This window comes from Salarias fasciatus, chromosome 14 (genome assembly GCF_902148845.1).
Source record: "Salarias fasciatus chromosome 14, fSalaFa1.1, whole genome shotgun sequence".
Classification (NCBI taxonomy): Eukaryota; Metazoa; Chordata; class Actinopteri; order Blenniiformes; family Blenniidae; genus Salarias; species Salarias fasciatus.
The window spans coordinates 40547884-40571705 of NC_043758.1; the positions used below are offsets into that span (position 1 = coordinate 40547884).

At 51.2% G+C, this 23822-nt stretch overlaps 1 protein-coding gene across 9 annotated transcripts in view; it reads left to right on the plus strand.

Annotated features, from left to right (window-relative positions):
* Nucleotides 1–8276: 8276 nt before the first annotated feature.
* myo18ab (myosin XVIIIA b) overlaps nt 8277–23822 on the plus strand; it is a 100202-nt gene continuing 84656 nt past the window's right edge. For all 9 annotated transcript variants that reach the window (XM_030108052.1, XM_030108051.1, XM_030108055.1 and 6 more), the window contains exons 1-2: nt 8277–8389; nt 10020–11094. In XM_030108052.1, coding sequence (XP_029963912.1) covers nt 10069–11094 — 1026 coding nt within the window. In that variant the 5' untranslated portion in view covers nt 8277–8389; nt 10020–10068. The remainder of the gene's footprint in view (nt 8390–10019; nt 11095–23822) is intronic.

A 23822-nucleotide genomic window follows, 5' to 3' on the forward strand; every position in this document is an offset into this window, starting at 1 on the left:
GAGAGAGTGTGGACCTCTTTGCAGTCACAATGTCCCCTGCTGCTCTACGAGAGGTTTCTGTCCTCCCTGAGCTCGCCTTAGCTCGGCAGTGGACACCCAGACGACTCGGTCTCAGTGATGAGGTCCCTGTATGTCTTCTGACGTGGGGCAGGGTCCAGGTGAGACAGGGATTTAAATCTGGGATCCAGGGCAGGAACTCTGTGAAGGTAGTCCTGCAGAGTAGGGGGTGAAGTGGATCTGGCTTCAGGTCCTCTCTAATAGCAGCCTTGACATCTTGTGTGATGGCGCTGTTTTCCACACTTGGAGCCATGGATTGAAGAATCCTTGTTTTCAGCAGCAGGATCATTGACACCGATGGTGAAGTTTCAGTGCTCAGCAGAGATGTGACAGTTTTGATGTGTTTAAGCCCCTGGAGGACCTCTTCTGCCACTCTCACATCATCATCAGACAGGGTGATGATGTTTTCTTTCTTCAGGGTTTTCTCGGTCAGTGCAGAGTATATAAGCTGCCTGCTGCTCCAGATAACGCTCCACCATATCATAGGTGGAGTTCCACCTTGTTGGGACATCATGTATGAGCTTGTGATTGGGCAGCTGTAGCATGTCTTGCTTGTCTTAAGCACATGAGCAGCTGTTGTGCTTCGGTGGAAGTAGGAAACCACCTTTCTGATTCTCCCAAGTAGGCGGTCCATCTTATTGACTGAGATTCCCTTTTGTGATGCCAAATTCACTACATGTGCAAAGCACCCTATCTGTGGGCCCAGTCCCGCCTCATTCACTGAATTTATTAGATTTTTTGCATCATCAGTTGTTACTGGGATATTAGTGCTGGGCCTCCTTATCTCCCATTCTTCCACTGTTTGTGTCAGTACCTGCGCAAGATGAATGCCAGTGTGACTCTCGTAGAGGGGGCGTGTCTGCAGCACTGGACTTCTCTTCTCCCAGTCTGCTGTGATAAAGTGAGCGGTTATCGTCACAAAGCTCTCAGTTCCTCTGGACGTCCACCCGTCTGTCGTGAGCGCAACAGCCGACGCTCGGGACAGTTCATCCACCACTTTTTTCTTCTCCCACTGGTAGAGATCTGGCGCTGTCTTTTCACTGAAGTGTGTGCGCGATGGGATGTGGTAACGTGGCTCAAGCACTTTTAGCATGTGTTTAAAGCCCTCGTTTTGCACAACTGAATATGGCCTCATGTCTGCAGCTATAAACACACCGATAGCGTTTGTGATAGCTTTAGCCCGGTCGGACTGCGCAGGGAGAGGCTGCTTAAATGCTGCGATGATGAGCGGTTGTTGGCGAGCCTTTGTTTTATCTCCGGTCAGCAAAACACCCGGGTGATGTCGCTTCAGATGTGCGGACATGCTCGACGTGTTTCCACTTTCAAATGGCTTTTTTATGCCACAGTGCCGACACACTGTCACGGTTTTGTCCACTGACCTCTTTCCTTCGTCATATTGACAGGGAAGCCAAAATGCTCCCATACAGGGGAGTTAAGTGTCGCGGGGCGTTCAAGCTCCTCCGTTCCTCCGCTCGCTGTGTCTGCTCTCCTCCTTCCTCCACTTGCCACGGTGGATCTCGGATCAATGATGATCCGTTGCACCGCTACTTGTTAACATACTTTAACAATAAATATCCCTATTTCTGATGTGGTTTCTTTGTAAAAGAACAGAAATATTGTGTTTTTTCACAGTTACAGGGATTTCTTGTTATAATATATTTGACATGCAAAATCACAGTGTATTTTTGTGAATGAATTGGCATTTTGAAAATGCAGAAAAAAATGTAAAATAAACAGTAAAATACTGTTATATTACTGTTTTTTTTTTTTTTTGTTTTGTTTTTTTACAGTGTGTGTGAGCCAAACGGAGAGAACACAGGGTGCGTCACTGACTACATAAACTTCTGTGTGGACTCCACTGTCCCACTGAGACTGTTTGTTACCAAACAACAACCCATGGCGAACAGAGGACATCAAAACTACTGGGGAAGAAGCTGACAGTGATGCAGGGGATCGAGTCCTGGATCGTGTCCTGGATCATGGACTACCTGACTGGCAGACCACAGTTTGTTCGCCTGCAACACTGTGTGTCAGAGTGGTCAGCCACAGCGGGGCTCCACAGGGAACTGTCCTCTCTCCCTTCCTCTTCACCCTCTACACCACGGACCTCAGCTCCTGCACTGAGACCTCCAGAAGTTCTCAGATGACTCTGCAGTGGTTGGATGGATCAGTGGGGGATGGGGCTGAGTACAGGCCTGCGGTGGATAACGTTGTCACATGGTGCGAGCTGAAACGCCCGCAGCTCAATGAGACGAGGACCGAGGAACTGGCGGTGGACATTATGAGGACTATGGTCCCGGTGTCCCCTCTTTACATCCATGGGGCCGGGGTGGCCATTGTTGTTGATTACAAATATTTAGTAGTTACTAAACGTAACTCCTGGGGAATATTGCACAAAAGTAGGATGAATACATCCAGGATAAATGAAAAGGCGCAGCTTGAGTAAGCCTAGTCTGTGTTTTCTGGGATTAATCAGTTGCACGTTTGCTGAGCCAGGATGAAAAGATAAGGCTTAGTCAAGCCAGGTGTGGATCGTCAGGATAACGGTGTGTTTCCACCGAAAGCGTTTAACGTGACTGCATTGGCGTGACAAATGACACTGCGCTGCGCTAGACGCGCGAGTTTTATCGCTGGTGTGTGAATTCATTCTGGTACAAATATGCAACACAGAACATCCTGCAGAAACGTCACAGCCCTCCTCATCACCGTCTCCTGCACAGCAGCAGTGGACAGGACTCTTCTGTTTGTCCCACAGTCCTGTGTGCACCTGGCTGTCCGTCTGTGTGTGTGTGTGTGTGTGTGTGTGTGTGTGTGTGTGTGTGTGTGTGTGCATACTGATCGATGGTGCAGTTTTTGTTCTTCTTTGTTTTAATGACTGTTTTTACTGTTCAGCACTTTGCGTTGTTTTTATGAATATGAGAAGTGCTTTTATAACTAAAGCTTGAGATTGAGATGCTCCGCCCACCGCCATCGCTGCTCTGTATTTGACATGGGGAAGTCAGCTCCGGCTGCAGCGAGGCGCCGGCGTCGCTTCTGGCTGCATGCTGCCCTCCTGAGGTGGTCTGAGCTCGGTGAGTTCCACCGTCTTCTGCTGGAGCTGCGCCCGGACGGCCGGTTCCAGCTCCAGGCTGACGCTGTGACCAGGGGCGGAACTTCAAGTCCCAGGTCTTCAGTGAGGTCTGCCGGCGGCTGGGGGTGTCCAAGACCCGGACGACGCCACTGCACCCCCAAAGCGACGGGCTGGTGGAGCGGTTTCACCGGATCCTCGCTACCTAGCTCGCAATCCTCACCAGCCGCCATCAACAAGACTGGGACCGACACCTGCCCCTGGTCCGGTGGTCCTACAGTCCAGGAATCGAGCCAGTGCACACCGGCTGCACTGATGTTTGGCCGTGAACTGAGGACGCCCACAGACTTGGTGTTCGGTTCCCCCCCGGAGCCGAAGATCACTGGGGGGCCTGAACTGGAGTACTTCCAGCGGTTGAGAGAGCACCTGCAGGTGGCGCACGACTTCACTCGCCATACCCAGGAGGACGCTGGGCTGCGGCAAAAGAGGGCTTATGACACCCGGTGTCGTGGACAGCCGCTCGCACCAGGTCAGATGGTCTGGGTGCCCGGTGCGAAAGCGGGGACTGTCTCCAAAGCTGATGACTCACCGTCAGGGACCGGCGGAAATTGTGGGTCGTCTGTCGGACTTTGTGTACCGGGTTAAAATGCCCGGACATGGACGTTTGGTGGTCCTGCACCAGGACCGGCTCTCCCCCTACCAGCTGTTGGCGCCGCCAGAAGGGGGGGAGGTTGGAGGTAACCGGACTGAAACTGCTGATGCTAGCCCCCGGCTCGGACCAACGCCGGTGGGTCCGCGCCGTTCGTTACGCCGCCGTTGGCGGCCTGGACATTTGGATCCTTTCTGTTTATAACTTCGGGGTTTCGGGGATGTGCAAACCCCTTAGGTGGGGGCTATGTGGTGACGACAGGCGCCGCTGGGGGCCGCTGTACTGTTATACTGTGTGTTTGGTGCCGCAAGGCATCATGGGAGGGGATTGTTCGGACCGTTTCATGCCATATTTTGTGTTTAATTGTGTAAAATGTACTCCCTTTTGTTCTAGATGTGTTAAGTAGACGGCTTATTTATGTCCTCTGAAACCCATGAGTAATCTGCATGTAATAATATGTTGATGTGTGTTGTATTGTTGCCATGTGCAGGCAGGATTAGTGTAGGGTAGGTAATAGCTTAGGTAACTGTAGGTTGTATGTGATTTTCTGTGTTTTATGTAAAATTCTCCGATCTTAATGCTATAAGGGCCCCGTTAATAAGCACTGGTCTGCTTCCAAGGGTGTCCCTAGTTACAAAATGATTGTTCTCAAATTACTGTATGTGTCTATGTGACATTTTGTCATTTTGCAATTTGTAAATTTGTAATTTTGTAATAAACAAGATGATTGATTGATTGATTGAAAGTAATTGGTTTTCTTTGCATCGATGCCATTTTTCCGGTCTTTTTATGTTAAGTTTCATTTACATTCTGTCGGACCAGGAGTGACAAGGGTCGGTACGAGAGTGACTTGGCCTGTCTGCCGGCGGCAAAAAGTCAGAACAAGGGCTTGGTAGTTGTAACAATAAAGCTTTGGTGTGTTAAACTCTAAAGAGCCTTCACTTCCCTGCTGCTACTGCCGCTGCTAGCGCCGCTGCCACCGCTGCTAGAACTGCCGCCGCCGCACCCGCTCACAGCTTAGTTGTTTAAACAATAGAGCTGTGGTGTGCTGGAATCTGAAGAGCATTCTCAATCCTCCTCAAGTCACTGCTCCGCACTACAATATTTTTATTTTCACAAAATTATATTTGAAAAATAGGTGTTGTCTTATAATCAGAGTCATCTTATGTTCGGGCCCATATGGTAATAGCCAAATAAAATCTAGAGTAATAAATAAAATAAATGACTATGAACAGAGTAAAAACAGAAGAGTGCAGACCTGAGGTCAGTGGTGGGGGGCAGAGGGGGGGGGGGATGCTGAGCTGAAGTGGAGGAACAGCATTCTGACGTAGGAGTTCTTGGTCTCTAGGTGGGCTGGCGCTGAGTGGAGGGCAGTGGAGATGGCATTATGGGTGGAGCGGCTGGACCGATAAGCGAACTGGTGGGGGTCCAGGGTGGATGTGCTGCCTGACTAGCCGCTGGAAGCACTCCATGAGGATGGGGGTGAGTGTGATCGGGCGATAGTCACTGTCGTGGGAGGGAGACGTCCTCTTTGGAACCAGGATGGTGATGGTGGCTTTGAGGCATGTGGGGACATGTGGGGACAGCAGCCTGGCTCAGCCAGATGTTGAAGGTGTCCGTGAAAACATGGGGAGCTCCTCAGCACAGTCTCTCAGGACACGACCAGGACACGACCAGGACTGTTGTCAGGACCGGGGGCTGTTCGTGCATTGGTCCCTCACAGACTCAGCATGTCAGTGTGGGAATCTCCACCTCCTCCACCATCGTCCTCAGTGCTGGTGTTCCTCTGAGCTGTGCTCTGAGTCCAGTTTTGAACACTGTACATGTCTGACTGTAGCTACTCTTGGCTCCAACACCCTCATTAGATTTACAGATGATACAACCGTGGGGTGTAGGTGGAAGCACTAGTGGCCTCAGCGTCTCCTTTGACAGGCCAGGAAGATCTGGTATGACCCCGCCCACCCAGGGCACTCTCTGTTCACCGGCCTGTCCTCCAGCAGACTGAGAGACATGAGGACCCGCACCACTAAACCGAGACACAGCTTCTTCCCTATGGCTGTGATGAGACTGCTGCCAGGACAATGGGCGGAGCTGACGCGGCGTTCCCCGTAGCATTCTGAAGTTTAATCTCCAGATTGTCTCCATATTGAACACTGTAAACCCAATGTAAATGTGATTGGTCCAAGTTGTCACATGACCACATCACATGGACAGAGGAGGAGCTGTGATTGGTTGATTTATGCTAAACTTTAACTCCTGAAGTCAAAGAGGCACCAGTATCCTGGACAATGTTTTCACCACACAGTGGAGCCTACAACACAGTTAGCAAACAGCATCCTGATATGTGTTGGCGCTTTCAGAGTGTCTGAGAGCAGTATGGAGTGTGATGGAGATGGAGTCGTCTGTGGATCCGTTTGACCTATAGGTGATCAACACCATGCGGGATGTGGACCTTGGCATGCTGTAACACCAGGCTCTCCCTGCAGGTCATGGTCACAGGGGTCAGGGCCTCATGCAGGACTCACAGGACCTGGTTTGGTTGTATGGTGGGGGACTGATCATGCTCTGATGGTGTCAGCTGTGTGAAAAAGATGTCAGGAGGGTCTGGGAGAGAAGCGTCAGAGGAGGCAGGGGTGTGTTTGACGACAGTAATAGTATTCCTTTCCTCGTGCAGTGGGGGTTCTCCCTGGAGCTGGCCTCTGTCTGCCCTCTGTATTCTGCTTTAGCAGCCTTGTTGCCTCTGTTCAGGTCAGCTTCAGCTCTTTTCGAGCCATTGTCTTGATGTAGAAACTGATGTATGGTAGTGTAGAGGAGCTGCGGAGCTCAAGGTCTGGATCTTCAGAGACACCCCCCCACCCCCCCCCCCCCCGAGCCGAAGATTCGGACTGGGCCCATCTGACATTATCTTGTCCCGGGCCCAGGGAAAGCTGCCTGCTGCCTGCCTGGGGGTAAGTCTGAAAATCCTCGTCTGCTGGTGAGTTTTGTGTTTTTGTTTAGTAAAAGGCCTCAAGCTCAACACGGCTGTGTCCAGTCTGTGCAGCTGCACCCACAGACAGACAGGGTCGTCAGTGGTGTCCAGCGAGGGACGGCACGAGGAGGACGCAGCCTGGCTGCTCAGGCTGCGCGTTGGCGGACATGGTGGTGAACCAGCGGTGTCTGGAAACGCTGGCGGAGCAGTCGGCGAGGCAGACCAAGCTGCTGGAGCGTCTGCTGTCCCTGCTCAGCCTGGACCTCCGCTTGCTGGCCCCACCCTCGGTAGGATGAAGAGGTTCAAGGCGATGGTGGGGGCGTGGCTGGCCGGTGGCGAGGGCGGAGAGGGCAGTGAGGCTGTGCCCCCTATTGGCTGGGGACCCCAGCCAACATGAACAAGCCTGCAGCCTCCAGTCACTGGCCAAACGCTGCTGCAGTCCATCTCCTCCCCTGTCTGCCAGAGTGGCAGCTTTTATGCCTCTATAGGCCCTGAGAGAGGGAGGCGAGCATAACCATCCCTCCCTGCCACCAGTCTCTCTCTGCCCTGCACCCCAGCTAAACCACACCCCACCACCACATACAGCTTTTTCTGTCTCAGAAGTTGTTTGAAAAGGATGTAGAATCACTTTGAGAGATGAGTGATGAGGCGCGACCTCCTCATGTCCTTTTGAAAACATGATGTCTCAACTTTCATCTAAAGTGACTCCATAATGGTGATGGCAGAGGGCCTGCCTCACTCTCCATTCTCTTCAGACTCTGTGACATTCCTCTTGTTCTGCTTGTGCTTTGTCATCCGTAGTAACAATTTTACAAAATGTAAACACATTGGAAGTAATAACATCAACATTCGGGAATACAGACCCTGAAATAAATAATGTTTTTTTTTCTGAATTGCTGCATATTGCAGTGTTCATTACAGAAACACAGCGGTCTAAATTTTCATCATTCAACACACACTGTAAGAATAACTCTTGTAGAGTTATGTGACATTACTGAATACTGTTGATATAATCCTGAGTTTGTGTGTGTGTGTGTGTGTGTGTGTGTGTGTGTGTGTGTGTGTGTGTGTGTGTGTGTGTGTGTGTGTGTGTGTGTGTGTGTGTGTGTGTGTGTCTGTATGAGGGTGCGCGTGCCATGTTTTTGTTGTGCCCAGTCAGTTAACAAAGGGCTGGGCTGATTTGAATCACCTGCAACAAACAGTTCTGGGCCCAGGTGATCACAATCAGCCCAGCTCTTCGAGAACTGACTGGGTACATGGAAAACATGGCATGGGAAAGTACTTTCTTGACACCTCTGGAGTACAGTGATACAGTGCATGTTACAGTGTGTAAAAGCATGACACGGGGAGCAGCAGGGTGTGATGCAGCGTGTGGCCGGCAGGGGGAGCCGCTGCCCTCAGCCTCCACAGGGAGCAGCAGGGTGTGATGCAGCGTGTGGCCGGCAGGGGGAGCCGCTGCCCTCAGCCTCCACAGGGAGCAGCAGGGTGTGATGCAGCGTGTGGCCGGCAGGGGGAGCCGCTGCCCTCAGCCTCCACAGGGAGCAGCCTCTCAGTGTTAGCTAACATCCAGTCTGTGGCTTCTGCTCCGGGAGGACGAGCAGCGCCCATCCGCCCGGCTCCCGCCGCTCCGTGTCTGTTCGGGGAAACGGTGAGTAACCGGCTGTGGCTGCTCGGGACTCGGGAAGGCTCAGAGAGTCTGTGCTGAAGAGCCACGCTTCCTCTCGATCCTCTGTAATGTCCTGATCTGCTCACCGCATCAGGCTGCCAATTAGGCTAGTTAGCGAGTTAGCTCTTCTCAAAGTTAAACCAAATCATTCCCGGTCGGCGTGGGCTTAATCCTCCACCGCTCCCTCCCCGGTCCTTCTCCACACGGTCACGTGTTCGCTGGGAAACCGTCCTTCTGCCTCCCGGTCGGATCCTCAGCCGGCTAATGTAGCCGAGGAGCTACTGCTGCCGAGCCTGTCATGCTTTTTGTCCTGGCTGCTGTGTGTGTGTGTGTGTGTGTGTGTGTGTGTGTGTGTGTGTGTGTGTGTGTGTGTGTGTGTGTGTGTGTGTGTGTGCGTGCGCGCGCAGTCATATCGTATGCCAACACCTCAGCAGTGTTTACAAAAGTTCCCACTTTATCTGACAATGTGATGAGTTAATGAGCTAGATGAGCTGATCTCTCTCTCTCTATCTCGCTCTCTCTCTTACACACACACACACACACACACACACACACACACACACAGTCTCAGTCATCCTACGTGATACTCTGGCTGAAGATCAGTGTGCAGATGACAGTTTTCTTGGTGTATGGGGTGTGACTGAGGCGAAAATCTTCCATGTATCTGGATCCTGCTCTGGTGGATCTGGTTCTGGTGGGTCCTGCTCTGGTGAATCTGGTTCTGGTGGGTCTGGTTCTGGTGGGTCCTGCTCTGGTGGATCTGGTTCTGGTGGGTCTGGTTCTGGTGGGTCCTGCTCTGGTGGCTCTGGTTCAGGTGGGTCTGGCTGTGGTACAGGTGGACCTCAGTTACAGTGCTGTGGAGGTGAACAGTGATGCTCTGCCCACTCTGAAAGAGCGATGTGTGTGTCAGTGAGCAGCAGACTGTGTGTGTGTCTGGCAGTGAGCAGCAGTGTGTGTGTGTCAGTGTGTAGTCCGGTCTTCGGAGTTGTGGTCTCACCAGGAGGAGCTGCTGTTGTGTGCAGTGTCCCAGGGTCCCTTGCTGTTGTGTCTGTGCTGCAGTGGGATGTGGGGGTCTCCACCAGCCTGGTACACCAGCCCCGCCCACTGCTCATGCACATCTGCACTGAGGATCTGGGAGGGACTGGGGACAAGGCAGTCATGAGAGAGTGTGACGGAGCAGTGCGACGGCCGAGCCAATCAGCTTTGCCGCTTTTTGTTAAAACAAAGGGTTGATTAACCCTCGTCTGAAAGCTGCAATAAGTAAAGTTATCGCGGAAATACCAGGAATTACAACGATCAGCAGAGCCAGAGTCTGGCTGGAGAGGTTCTGACAGGACAGGACGTTTTCTCGTGTCTCAGCGTGTTGAGAAGCTACAGCTGAACAGCGAAAGCTAACCCTTAGAGAAGCTAACGCGTTTTGATGATGTATTTGTTTTGAAGCGCTGATTGGCTGAAGGGCGCTATCAGTCAAAGGAGTAACCCCCCCCCCCCCCCCCCCCCCCCCCACACACACACACACACACACACCACCACCACCACCCCCCCGGTGAGGACTGGAGCTGCTGTCCAGGTTCACTGATGCATGGTGTGTTTCCTCTTCCTGTCTCTGCAGGGGTCCGGCCCTGTGTGTGTGTGAGGAGCAGAGGCACCGAGTGATCGCCATGTTCAACCTGATGAAGAAGGACAAGGAGAGGGACGGCAGCAAGAAGGACAAGAAGGACAAGAAGGAGCGCATGTCTGCAGCGGAGCTGCGCAGCCTGGAGGAGATGAGTCTGAGGAGGGGCTTCTTCAACCTGAAGCGGGAGGCCAAGCGCGAGTCCAGGAACAAGCTGGAGATCTCCAACCCCATCCCCATCAAGGTGGCCAGCGGCGCCGAGCTCACGCTCACCGACATCGAGTCCGACGGCCCCAGCAACCGCAGCAGCGTGGTCCTGGACGAGCAGCTGAGCGCCGCCAGCTCCACCGACGACCTGAAGGGCGAGGCGGGCGGGGCGCCGGACGGGCACCGCGGCTCGGTGCGGGACCGCGTGGCTCACTTCGGCTCCATCGCCAAGCAGAACTCGTCCCAGGTGGGCCAGATGATGAAGCGCTTCTCCTTCTCCCAGAGGAGCAAAGAGGAGAGCCCGTCGGAGGGCTCCACGCCGTCGGGCCAGAACTCCGCCGCTCCGTCCCCGCAGGTGGAGAGCAAGGTGTTCGGCATGCTGCGGAAGCACAGCCTGAAGCAACAGCCGCTTCCCGGACCGCCGCCCGCCAAGAGGGTCAGCGTCCCCCAGCTGGTGGACAAGACCTTCCCGGCCCAGCTGCAGCTGCCGGCCGTGGTGGCGCCCGGCGCCCCGGAGACCCGCGAGCTGGAGCTGCAGCGCCGCAACACCGGCGACTTTGGCTTCTCTCTGCGCCGCACCACCATGCTGGACCGCAGCCCCGATGGCGGCGTCTACAGGCGCGTGGTGCACTTCGCCGAGCCCGGCGCCGGCACCAAAGACCTGGCCCTGGGTCTGGTGCCCGGAGACCGGCTGGTGGAGATCAACGGACGCAACGTGGAGAACAAGAGCCGCGACGAGATCGTGGAGATGATCCGGCAGTCCGGAGACTCGGTCCGGCTCAAGGTGCAGCCCATCCTGGAGCTGAGCGAGCTGAGCCGCCGCTGGCTGAGGAACACGCTGGACCTGCGGCGGGACGGCCGGCAGGTGAGGGACACGGCCGGGGGGGGGGGATATGGCGGGGGGAGGGGACACGGCGGAGGGGAGGGAGACGGCGGGGAGGGGGGGTGCACCGCAGCAGGACTCTGCTGGACTCTGTGCTCCTACTTCGTGAAGGCTTTGTGTCTCCATGTGACTCTCTGAGGGAGCTGCAGCTCCGTGTGTGTGTGTGTGTGTGTGTGTGTGTGTGTGTGTGTGTGTGTGTGTGTGTGTGTGTGTGTGTGTGTGTGTGTGTGTGTGTGTGTGTGTGTGTGTGTGTGTGTGTGTGAGAGAATCCTCCTCTGGGCTCTGTGCTGGAGAGCCAGCCAGGCTCCTCCCTACCTGTCCAGAGAAGAGTGTCTCCTCCTTCAGACTTGATTGGTTTGTGGTTAATCTTAGTTGTATCAGAGATTCTGTCTGCTGTATGACTGTGACCCTCCTCTTTCTCTCCAATTAATACTTCTCGTTCACTCAGTGTTTCTTTCGTAATCACATTCAAGCTTTGTAAAATATTGATAGGAACTGCCAGGCCCAGGTTTCACTCTGAGCTGACAAGCTATCAGTGCAACTCGCTCAAACACGTCATTCTGTTCACTAGGTGGTGGAGGGGAAGATGTCTGAGCGGCTACAGCTCTGTAACCTGCAGCTCTACAGCCCCACGGCTCTACAGCTGCTCTATAGTGGCTCTACAACTGCTCTATAGTGACTCTACAGCTGCTCTATAGTGACTCTACAGCTGCTCTATAGTGACTCTACAGCTCCTCTATAGTGGCTCTACAGCTGCTCTATAGTGACTCTACAGCTGCTCTATAGTGACTCTACAGCTCCTCTATAGTGGCTCTACAGCTCCTCTATAGTGGCTCTACAGCTCCTCTATAGTGGCTCTACAACTGCTCCATAGTGGCTCTACAGCTCCTCTATAGTGGCTCTACAGCTCCTCTATAGTGGCTCTACAACTGCTCTATAGTGACTCTACAGCTGCTCTATAGTGACTCTACAGCTGCTCTATAGTGACTCTACAGCTGCTCTATAGTGACTCTACAGCTGCTCTATAGTGACTCTACAGCTCCTCTATAGTGACTCTACAGCTGCTCTATAGTGACTCTACAGCTGCTCTATAGTGACTCTACAGCTCCTCTATAGTGGCTCTACAGCTGCTCTATAGTGGCTCTACAGCTCCTCTATAGTGGCTCTACAACTGCTCCATAGTGGCTCTACAGCTCCTCTATAGTGGCTCTACAACTGCTCCATAGTGGCTCTACAGCTCCTCTATAGTGGCTCTACAGCTCCTCTATAGTGGCTCTACAGCTGCTCTATAGTGACTCTACAGCTGCTCTATAGTGGCTCTACAGCTGCTCTATAGTGACTCTACAGCTGCTCTATAGTGACTCTACAGCTGCTCTATAGTGACTCTACAGCTGCTCTATAGTGGCTCTACAGCTGCTCTATAGTGACTCTACAGCTGCTCTATAGTGACTCTACAGCTGCTCTATAGTGGCTCTACAGCTGCTCTATAGTGACTATACAGCTGCTCTATAGTGGCTCTACAACTGCTCTATAGTGGCTCTACAGCTGCTCTATAGTGGCTCTACAGCTGCTCTATAGAGACTCTACAGCTGCTCTATAGAGACTCTACAGCTGCTCTATAGAGACTCTACAGCTGCTCTATAGAGACTCTACAGCTGCTCTATAGAGACTCTACAGCTGCTCTATAGAGACTCTACAGCTGCTCTATAGAGACTCTACAGCTGCTCTATAGTGACTCTACAGCTGCTCTATAGAGACTCTACAGCTGCTCTATAGTGACTCTACAGCTGCTCTATAGTGACTCTACAGCTGCTCTATAGTGACTCTACATCTCATCTATAGTGGCTCTACAGCTGCTCTATAGTGGCTCTACAGCTGCTCTATAGTGGCTCTACAGCTGCTCTATAGAGACTCTACAGCTGCTCTATAGAGACTCTACAGCTGCTCTATAGTGGCTCTACAGCTGCTCTATAGAGACTCTACAGCTGCTCTATAGAGACTCTACAGCTGCTCTATAGTGACTCTACAGCTGCTCTATAGTGACTCTACAGCTCCTCTATAGTGACTCTACAGCTCCTCTATAGTGGCTCTACAGTGACTCTACAGACGTTAGAGCAAGGGCGAATCCCAATTCTCTGCTTAATCCTCAATCTTACTCCTCATTCCTCAAAATGCGCGCTCTCGTGAAGTTAAGTGCTGTCCCATTCCTAAACAAGTTGAGGAAAGGAGGGAGACTAAGGGACGTTCTCTCCCTTAAAGGGACTTAAGGCAACTTTTCAAAATGTACCTCAGTGCTGCCGCGATAGGTGCTGCGGGTAACTGCAGCCACCAGCCAAGGCGGCACGGGAGCGCGCACAAACATTTTACAGAATGTCCGTCTTCACAGCGCTGCACCAGGGATGCTCCTGCTGTTTACTACGTCGCGGATTACTGCAGGACCACAGCGCATATTATGTGATTTTTGTAAGCATCCATTTTCACTCCCAAATGCAGCTGAAGTTCCCTCTATGAATAAAACGCATATCCAATATTTATTCGGGTGCCTGCCCGGCTTCGGTCATGTTTTTATTTTATTTTTTTTTTGACTCACGAGATAACGCTGATAATAGGGCTGCGTTAAACGATTACTTTTGTAATCGATTAATCTAGGAAATAGTTCTTCTATGCATTGATTAATCTAACGATTCATTTTTAAATCCGTGGCGGAGCTCCTCTCCGCCTCCGTGGTTATGCGGCGGGTCCCTGCGCGCTCCGCGGCCGGCACGGAGCGCGTCTCCGCCCGGGAGCAGAGATCCGGAGCTCTCCCGTCAGCCTCCGTGGGGCAGCTCCACTCGGCCCGTGGAAGCCGCCGCCTGCGCCACGCGCCTCCGTGGAGCAAGCCGCGGCGCGGCAGCTCCGGATCTCCGCTCCCGGGCGGAGACGCGCTCCGTGCCGGCCGCGGAGCGCGCGGGGACCCGCCGCATAACCACGGAGGCGCGTGAAGCAGGCCGCGGCTGCTGGAGCTCTCCCGTCGCCGCCGTGGAGCAGCTCCGGGCCGTTTCCCCAATCGACCCCAACACAGCAGGGAGCGCTGCTGCGACTGACCGTCTGTGAGTGCTTTGGGACGGGGGAGGGGCTCACGCAGCACCCGCTGTTGGCTGAGAACAGCGGAGACATCCTGTCACGTCTCCAGAGCACCAGAAAAAGCCGCTAAATTTGTCGCTAGTTACTTTCGACAAAAAAAGTCGAAAAGAGGCTTTGGAAAGTCGCCAGATTTAGCGAGAAAGTCACCAAGTTGGCAACACTGCCCCCCCTGATCCCAGCAGTGTTTGAGTCCGTGTCCACGGCGGCCATGTTCTTCCTGTTCGGCAACGCACATACAGCGTCAATTTACATCACATCCCCACGATTGCGCGGGAAATTCGGACCCCGAACAGCAACAAATTATTTGGCACACAGCCTGTATAAGGAAACAGACAGATACGCGGATTGGCCTGTTATTTTAGGTTTTTAATGCTTCACGACCCATTAGCATTGAATAAAGTGGAAATGCATGTGAAGTTTTTCACAAATCTTGCCTTAAGTCCCTTTAATTTTGAGATTCTACGAGACCTACCTTGGAGTTAAGGATAATCCAGAATGCTTGTTAAATAGTTGGTTTTGCTGTTATTTTATTAATAAAAAAATTTGTATATTAGTTTGGGAGTAATTGTATTAACTTTCTATCAGAGATAATATTTACAAAGGCTATTAGAAAGAAATCAAGAAAATTCATTTGAATGCATTTATTAACAAGGTCACACAGCAAAATGTTAAACATTTCTAAAGCAGGGCGCATTACTTACAGTTATAAAGGGCGTTGTTATTGATCATTGACCAAAATTATTACTGCTGCTCTTCCACTTTAGCCCCCCACCCCTACCCCCACCACACTAAAAAAAAAAAAAGCTCTCCACGCCTGTGCGTCCTTTGGACGGTCCAAAGAAGCGTCGTGCTCGCCACTAGCACCCTCCCGACGGTCCAAAAACTCCCCGCCGCGCGTGCTCCCCCCTGGCCAAACTTTTTCCTGCAGGAAACCCTGCACTTCCAGCTTTCTCCTACCCTCTTGCGCAGTGCTGCCCCCTGTGGTCCAAGGACGTAACTGTCTTTAAGGGTTGTCCCATTTCCAAGTGACTTTACATTCCTTAACACTTGTTTTTAGGAGGCACTTAATTTGAGATTGAGGATCAAGGTTGAGGAGTGAGGATTAAGCAGAGAATTGGGATTGGGCCCAAATGTCATAATTTCAGAACAGTAATGTTTTATATTTATTTATTTGCCGTTTCAGCAGTTTTTTGTCACTGTTTCCAGTCGTTCTGTGTGAGCTCTCCATCGTAACGTCCCACTGGTTTCTGTGTGACTCCTGCAGTTCAGGTGAAGCTGCAGGTGGAAACCAAACAGGAGACTGTTCTCTGAGACTTGTTTTATATGCCTTTAATCGTGGGTGTCTTCCGAAAGCCCGTTTTCCTCTGGGTCCAGAGTGGACCCGTTGTGTCACGCAGCATTAGCATTAGCATTAGCCCCTGTTATAATTAACGGCTGTTTTCACCGGATGTGGTTTATTTGAGCCCTGATGCACGTGATCTGACAGCAGCTCCATTGTCTCCGCTCATGGCAGCTGATACGCTCGGGACTGGACAACACATGACGGACGGGTAGAGCCGCGGACAGCCGGGCGCCGGTCCTTCAAAATACCCCACCAGCACTCTGATGGATTGGCAAACCTCTGCCGTGGAGTTCCGGATCCGCTCTGATCCGGTCCGGATCCGGTCTAAAACAGGCCCCAGAGTCTCTACAGACGGTCTGTGGAGTTACCTGTGGCTGCACGTTTGCAAGTCCCCCGGTTTGAATCCCGACTGAAGATGGTTTGTTCAGTTCAGGCTACATGCTGTCGGTGGGATAAGTGGATTCAAAGAGTCTGTGATCTTTATTTAGCTGTTTCAGGGTACCGACTGGCTGGGGTATTTTTAAACATCCTGTTCTGCTGCTGGTTTGAAGCAGCAGAAGAGTTCTTGTATTGTTCCGTTGCTCTCTGCTGAGAAGCTTCCAGGCCCGGATAGTGATCATTCCTGAGAAACACTGGTGTTCAGGCCTCCAGGCTGCTCCTGTCTAACCTGACGTGCAGCATTTCATGCAGCAGGAAATGCAAACTGCAGAGCCGCCGTGGCTTTGAATGCAGTCTCAGGCCTGTTCGCACTGGGCCTTATCTCGGGATCTGGTGATGGGAGCAAGGTGCAAGTATTAGTATTACATTAATAAGTGAGCCGGTTCAGATTGGTACCTTCGGTCACTTCCTGCTACACAGCTGAGTGGTGGGGAAACCAACGCTTGGCTTTCGTCAGAACAGGATCAGAAATGGTAAATAGTTCATTTAGCATGTAAGAAAAACCCATGGAGGTCTGGATCTGGAATCATCGTCTAAATAAAAGGTTCAAGTCACATTACAGGCCGAGTCAGCTTCAGTGGAATTTCCTTCAAAATAAAAGTTAAAGTCAACTACAGTGGAAATCGGACTCCAGTCGCCGGCCAGATTGGACGGTCTGGTGGGCCGGATCCGGCCCGTGGGCCGCCAGTTGATCACTGCTATAGGGCTTGTCTTGCTGGTTGTCTCTCATTTTGTCCCAGTTGTCTAACAGGTGAGTGAGTGTGAGTCCGTGTTGTGTCCTAAGAGGACAGTCTGCTGTCAGAGGGCAGTGACGGCCCTGGAGTTGTACTGTTTAGTTTTGGAGCAGTGTGTTTGGCCCTCTTGACACTGGTTGACGGTTAAGAAGCAGTTTCACTGTTCCCTGCATTGTTTCAGGAAACATGTTGTAGTTTCTTGGTTCACAGGTGTGTTTGACTGATCTGCCTCCCTTTGCTGGACCTGTTATGAACGTGTTATGTTGTCACTTCCCCGGTTTGTGTCGGCTTTAAGGGAGTCTGTGCTGAAGATGCTAAACATGCAGGAACGCTGTGTGGATACTGTTCCAGGTGATATCTAACAGCATGAAGCTCCACGTCAGTCCAGCTGAAGCCTGAGTGGAGCCTGATGGGGCCGAGCCGGCAGGACGCCGTGCTCGCCTCCCTTCATCCTGCCTGTTAGCTTTGGCTCTGCTCCTGTTTAGTCAAGCCATTCAGGAAGCAGTTGTGACTTTAATATGTTTCCATGTGTATTCTGAGTTCCCTAAACCTCTGGACTTCCTTTGGTCAATTTCCTCACATCGACACAAACGACCATTTTCTACCCTTCCTCCAGTTACTCTGTACAGACTGATCCCGAGCAGGGGTGTTCGCCTGTGTTGCTGCTGCTGGTTGCTGTTGGGCAGTGATGGAAGAACCCTGGCAGAACCCCGGAGGAACCCTGGCAGAACCCTGCACACATCCAGTCCCTCTGGGACTCAGAGGGACACTTGCTCAGTCCGTGTCCGAGGAATGTTGGATTAGATATCTGGGGAAAGCTGCACAAACTGTGCCAGGCTCACAGGTTCAAACCAAGAGCTTTTCTTGAAGGTGACAGTGCCAACCACTGCCCCACTGACTCACCTGAGGCTGTGCAGCGTGGAAGTCATGTCTGAGACTGTTGGGCTGTTGACTGAGCAGTGAACCGCGATGAAGAATGTTTCCAGTGTTCAGAGTTGAACATGTCTACCTTTTCTAAAGCGACACCACACTGAGGGCAGGCTACCCTTTTCATTCATACAAAACCAGTCTGAAGAAAGAGGGTTTTAATGGACCCCCTGCTGTGCATGGACCCCCGCCTTTCCTGCCTGGGTGTGTATGTAGAGGCCAGAAGAGGATGCAGACGTCACTGCAGGATAGTGGAGAGCTCTCACACACAATACGCAGGAAATGTGCCGAGAAACACAACAACACAGGTCAGTTTGTCACACATGGCCCACGCTCAACCGGGAGGCTCATCCGCCTCCTGAAAAACAAGACGAGAAATACCCAGAGCAGACTACATATCCACACACACACACACACACACACACACACACACACACACACACACACACACACACACACACACACACACAAAACTAATGAGTCTTGTGTGTGGGAGGGAACTGGAGGCGAGTGCTCCAGCTTCAGCCTCCGTGTGTCTCGCTTCAGATAGACTGGTGGAACAGCTGCTTCAGAGGACCTCTGATTATCCACTACATGAGCAGACACGAAGCCGTTTCCTTCCTCCATCTGAGTCTCAGAAGTTCACTCCCTTCCTGCTCTGGAGGATCTCTGGGGGATCTGGTCAGGAAGTGGCCTATTTGTTCCAATGCAGATTCCACAAATACCAGAGTGAGACCTAAAGGGAGAGGCCGGCTGCCCCTGGTTCCTAGTCGGAGGAGGGGGGAAGAAGACTCTGGCTGCTGGATCCCGACCCCCCTCTTCACACAGCCCTCTTCATGTTTTAATCCAGCCACAGCTTCTCCTCAAGACGTTTGAAACATGCTCAGTAGACTTTAGAGCTTTTGACAGACGGTGTGAATAGCCAATGATAAGAGAGCTGCTCCGTGCTGAGCCAATCACGTGGCAGGATCAGAGCTGTGCCGAGTTAGCACCCGGCACAGCAGCAGCTGGTCTCAACTCGTGTGGATGTTAGTCCTGCTGTAACAGGACAGTAACCGGCTGTCTGGGAGCAGAGCGCTCCAGCCCCCCACCCCCCGCCCCCACGTCACCCAGCCACCCTGCCCACACCAAATACCACCCAGCGGGGCAGGAACCAGCCCGGGACTGCCGCAGTGTCCTCTCATCTGAAGCAGTCTGGTGGTGTTACCGTTCACTTTCAGCTTTGACAAAAAATAAATGTTTCCATAAGAATGAGCCTTCTGATCTTCCAGTCTCAGGGGAATCCTAGAATTGACCAAGATGGTGATTTGTTTGATATGGAGAGACATCCCTGGTAGGTCTGTCCCCGTGCCGCCTGGCCCTCGCTGCAGGTTCAGGCTGTTGGTCACTTCCAGACTGCAGGCTGCAGCTCACACTGGAGCGCTGTGCAGCCCGGCCTCATGCTGAGTGGAACCTGGCAGTGAAACACAGCCGCTGCAGATGCTCCCTTTATCACACATGCACCGTGTTTTCATCTGCTTCGAAGGTCATGTGGTTCCCACGGTGTGTGAGGGTCCGCACTCTCCGAGCCTGAAGGAGTCCAAAGCCAGAACTTTATACTTCATGGGGCTGACAATATTCTGAGCACACACACAAACATGTCTGACCAACATGTTTTGACCTCTTACCCAAAGTGTTTGGTCTAATCATACTCAAGGTCTCCTTCTCCCTCACACCGTCATTACCTCCATCCGGGGGTCAGCAGACATGCAGTAGAGTTTTGGTTTCGCCTTTTATTTCTCATCAACCATTTCCATTGAGATAGATGAGCTGCTGCTTGTTTTGAGACCCTGGACATGCAGTTTGGAGCTGAGGCTCCTGGTTCCTGCAGTGTCAGCTGAGATCCCTCAGTGAGACGTGGTGAAGACGGGTGTCTCAGTCCCTGTTGAGACTTTCTCCACATGGATGCATTTCAGCACTGATGTTCACTGCCGGCTGTTCACAGCAGCGTGCAGCGACGGTAATGACAGCAGGCAGGAAGAGCTGACAGACCGGTTCTTCTGGACGGTCAGAGTGTGGAGGCAGTCCTGAGACGTCCTCAAACCTGTGAATGCATGAACAGCCTGCATGTGCTCAGGCTGGGAGGATACAGCAGGAAGGCTTCCTGACCCACATGCTGACTGATTGAGAGAACTGTTGTTCTGCCGAATCACAGCGCTCACTCCTTTACAATTGGTGGATTCTCCCATTCATCCTTCATCCATTCATTCATCCATTTATTGCTGAATTACGTTAGGGTGACGACTTTCATTCGACCAGTGTAGTACTGTATCTATCCAGCAGAGGGCCTCAGTACTATATCTTAAATTGATGACAGGCAGGGTTTCTGACAGACCTTTTCAGTCCGGGCGCCCCACCCGCGCTAAATTCTGCAGCGCTGCGTTTGCAGCTAATTAGCAGTTGTGCACCGCAGAGCAGCAGCGGCGTGTTTTGCGCCGTTTCAACCCCCCCGTTCGGCAACGCTCGTCCCGTCCCGGTTGGTTGGTTGGTGGGTTGGTTGGTCTGTTAGCAACATTATGGAAAAAGTAATTGACGGATTGCAATGAAACTTTGTGTACATGTGGGTCTTGGACTAACTTAGAATCCATGAAGTTTTGGTGATGATCCGGATCACTGTCTGGATCCAGGAATTTTTTAAAGGATTCTTTATCATTGACAGATAGGGAGTCTTTCACATGGTTGGGCAGGCCCGCCGACAGGGGGGAGAAACGCCTGGTTCACAGGACGCGCTGCTTCCGACGCGGAAGTGGGAAGCGCCGCGCACCGACTGTCAGATCGGCGCCCCGTTAACCTCTCTGACGGTTCATACAGGAGGCGTCGCGGCTCGCGCCGGGAACCACGGCGCTCCGCTCCTCTCTATTTTCTCCACGAGCCGCTCGCCGTGGACCGCCAGCTGTAAAGCTGGACAGAGCAGATCGCACCAGACAGGAAGTCGGAAGACGGAAGACTGTACATCCAATATGCAATGTCCAGTATGTCATCGTTTTGTGTCCAATAGAGGTCGACCGATTTATGGGCCTGCCGATATATCGGGCCAATATTTGGACATTTTTCTCCATCGGCCATCGACTGTATTTTCTTTTAAAAAGCCGATTTTTGATCTGTTGTATAAAATGACGCAATTTTTGATCAGACACATGTGCGGGCAGCGAAAGCTGCCCCTCAAGAAAGGAGCGGAGCGTGCTCGGTGGAATCCAGGCTGTGGAAGAAGCTGCTCCTGCTGCATCTGCAGTGAATAATGGATTTGTTGAACATTTCAACGTTTTTGTGGCTCTATGGCTCCAGTCTGCAGCAGATCAGTGTTTACTGCAGAAAAACAGTTTGGCCGGGGAGCGTGGTGCTGCGGTGCTAACGCTGCTAACGCTGCTAATGTTGCTAACATTGCTAAGGCTGCTAAGGCTGCCGGTGTTTGACCATCAGAGAGAGACCATTTTTTTCTTCTTCTTCTCCGTTGTCCGGGCGCTGCACAATTTATCGCAGGCAGGGCGCCCGGACTGAACAGGTCTGATGGAAACCCTGCATATTGTTAACTTCAGATGCTACTTTGTGATCAGTTTCAGCAGTAGAGATCAGCTGGTCTGAGCTGACTTTACTTGTGCGTGTTCAACCCTGTTGGTGAAAACACACCACTACTGTAGTTAACAGCAGAACAAAGTAAATAGGAGGAAATGGCGAGAGTAAAAGAGTAAATAATCAATCATGGGGCTTTTTCTGAAACGCATTAGCCACCCGCAAATTCCTCCACATAATGCATGACCGGAGTTATGTTCTTATTTGCATGTATGGCTTTTTTTACAGCCTTGTTTCTGACTACTTTTGTTCAAATTATATTAAAGTTTAAATTTCTTTTTTGACAGAGTGTGAATGTTTACTACTGCTTGTTACATTGTGTTTACACTCAGACAAAATATTTCATTGCTTTGAAAGCTGAATAAATGTTCAGAGGACTGGACACCACTTGTAATAGATTTCCTTTAGTTGCTCAGAAATTGCTGCGTTTCACAAAAATGTGATACATATACATACATATATACATATATGTATGTATGTATATATATATATATATATGTATATATATATATATATATATATATGTGTGTGTGTGTGTGTGTTAATTAAAAAATTGGCCTAAATATCAAATTGGAAAAATTGGGTATGCATATCGGCATCGGCTGCCCAAATTTGGAAAGCATCGGCCCCCAAAAAACCCATATCGGTCGACCTCTCGTGTTCAAGCTACATTTTCCTCCTGAGAATCCTTCCAGTCCTTGGTGTCCCACTTCCTGCGGTGCAGACTCCCACTGAGGCGTATCTCCAGCATCGTGACCTGCAGCCAGCAGCAGACAGTGAAAACACAACACACTGCTGTCTGACTGCTCTTCTGATGGTCTCCGTCTCATTTTGGACTCACAGTAACCAGACACACGTCTTCTTTGTTTCCTTCTTCTGGCCACATGGGTCGCTGCAGCTTCTTGCTGCATTGCGTTGTTGTTTTTTGTGCATGTGTCTGTCATTCATCATTGTTCAGTCAGTCATATGTAGGGCTGGGTTAAAAATGTCCCTTTTTCCTTTGACTGTCCAGATATCCATCCATGCAATCATAAACTTTGTTTTAATGTCTCTTCTGCCGTTCGTAATGAAGCAAACAGCTCTGATAGGTTCAGACGCTGGACTGCCTGTCTCTGTCTCATGGTGCGTTTGGAGTAGGGCTGTCGCGGTAAACCGATATTGACGATAATCGTGGTATTAAAAAAATGAAATGTCAATATTGTGTTGAAAATACGCACATGATAATATTGCATAGAGGATCTAGTGTCACTTGAACGTGTTGAAGTGTATTTTCAAAATCCGCTCCTGTTCTTCCGCCCTGCTTCGTCTCCCTCCTGCAGCGCCCCCCCCCCCCTCACATATAAACACAGCGGGGGCCGACAACGACAGCGAGACGCTCTATCCTAACCCGAAAAAAGTGTGTTTAGCTACACTGACTGCACGTTGATGCAAGCCGGGTAGCAGTGGGGCCCCATTAGGTAGGCTCCAGACGTGTCATTGTAATGTGTCCGGGTTGTTTCAAGTCGTGTCGCTGATATCCGCCGTCTTCTCCGCCGGCCCCCTTCTAGCAACTAACCGGTGAGTCCTCTAAAGGGCTCCATGCGGGGGATTTTCGACATGTTGTCGTTGCAGTGTCTAGTGTAGAGCCTTAAATTTGTCATTGAAATTGACTGATGTCGGCCGTTCCTCGGGGCCCCCTTCAGCTCGGGGCTCTAGCCAGTAGCAGCGCCTCTGGCTGGAGAGAAGCAGCTGCTGCTCATTCCGCCTCTGATTAAACAAACAAACAAACTAAAATCCTCGGCAGTGTGGTGGTGGGACAGGATTTCACCCCAACAGGACCCGAGGGTTTTCATAACCCACCAACCCGACGTACATTATACCTCTGCTGTGGATCCTCTGTTAATCAGCTCATCAGATTTTAATTAGTTGAGTGTAACTACAGTTTGGTATGCAGTTGTACAGTTACTGTTCTCATATTGTTTCAACACCTCATTTGACAGGTATTCTGACTGTAATTCATCTGGGAAAAGAGAGAAAACAAACAAAATAAAATTAAAGATGACTCTGAATGTTTGTACCATTATTAGTTAAATTTTTGCTGATATCGTGATAATATCGTTATCATGATATTTTTTGCCCATGATAATCGCGAAGAGAAAATTTGATTATCGTGACAGCCCCAGTTTGGAGTCACCTTATTTAGACTGCCTGCTGTTCCTGGTCATGTCTCCTTCAATAATAAAATCAAAAAATCATGGTTAGTGTCACTGTTGAGGCTCAGTTCTTAACGTAAACTAGAGCCGCACAATTCTGGAAAAAATTCAATCATATTTTTTTCTTAGAATTGAGATTATTGCACTCATGACCTTTGACAGCAACAACCAAAACGTTCAAATGGTTATTCAGTGGAGTATCAGACAGGTCTCTTCAGAATGTGGATCAGATAGAACGTGTTCTGTCTCCTGGAGTTTGGACAGGGTGGCGTCCAGGGGTGGACTGGGACAAAAATTCGGCCCTGGCATTTTCTGTCCAGACCAGCCCACTACAATATTAGCACG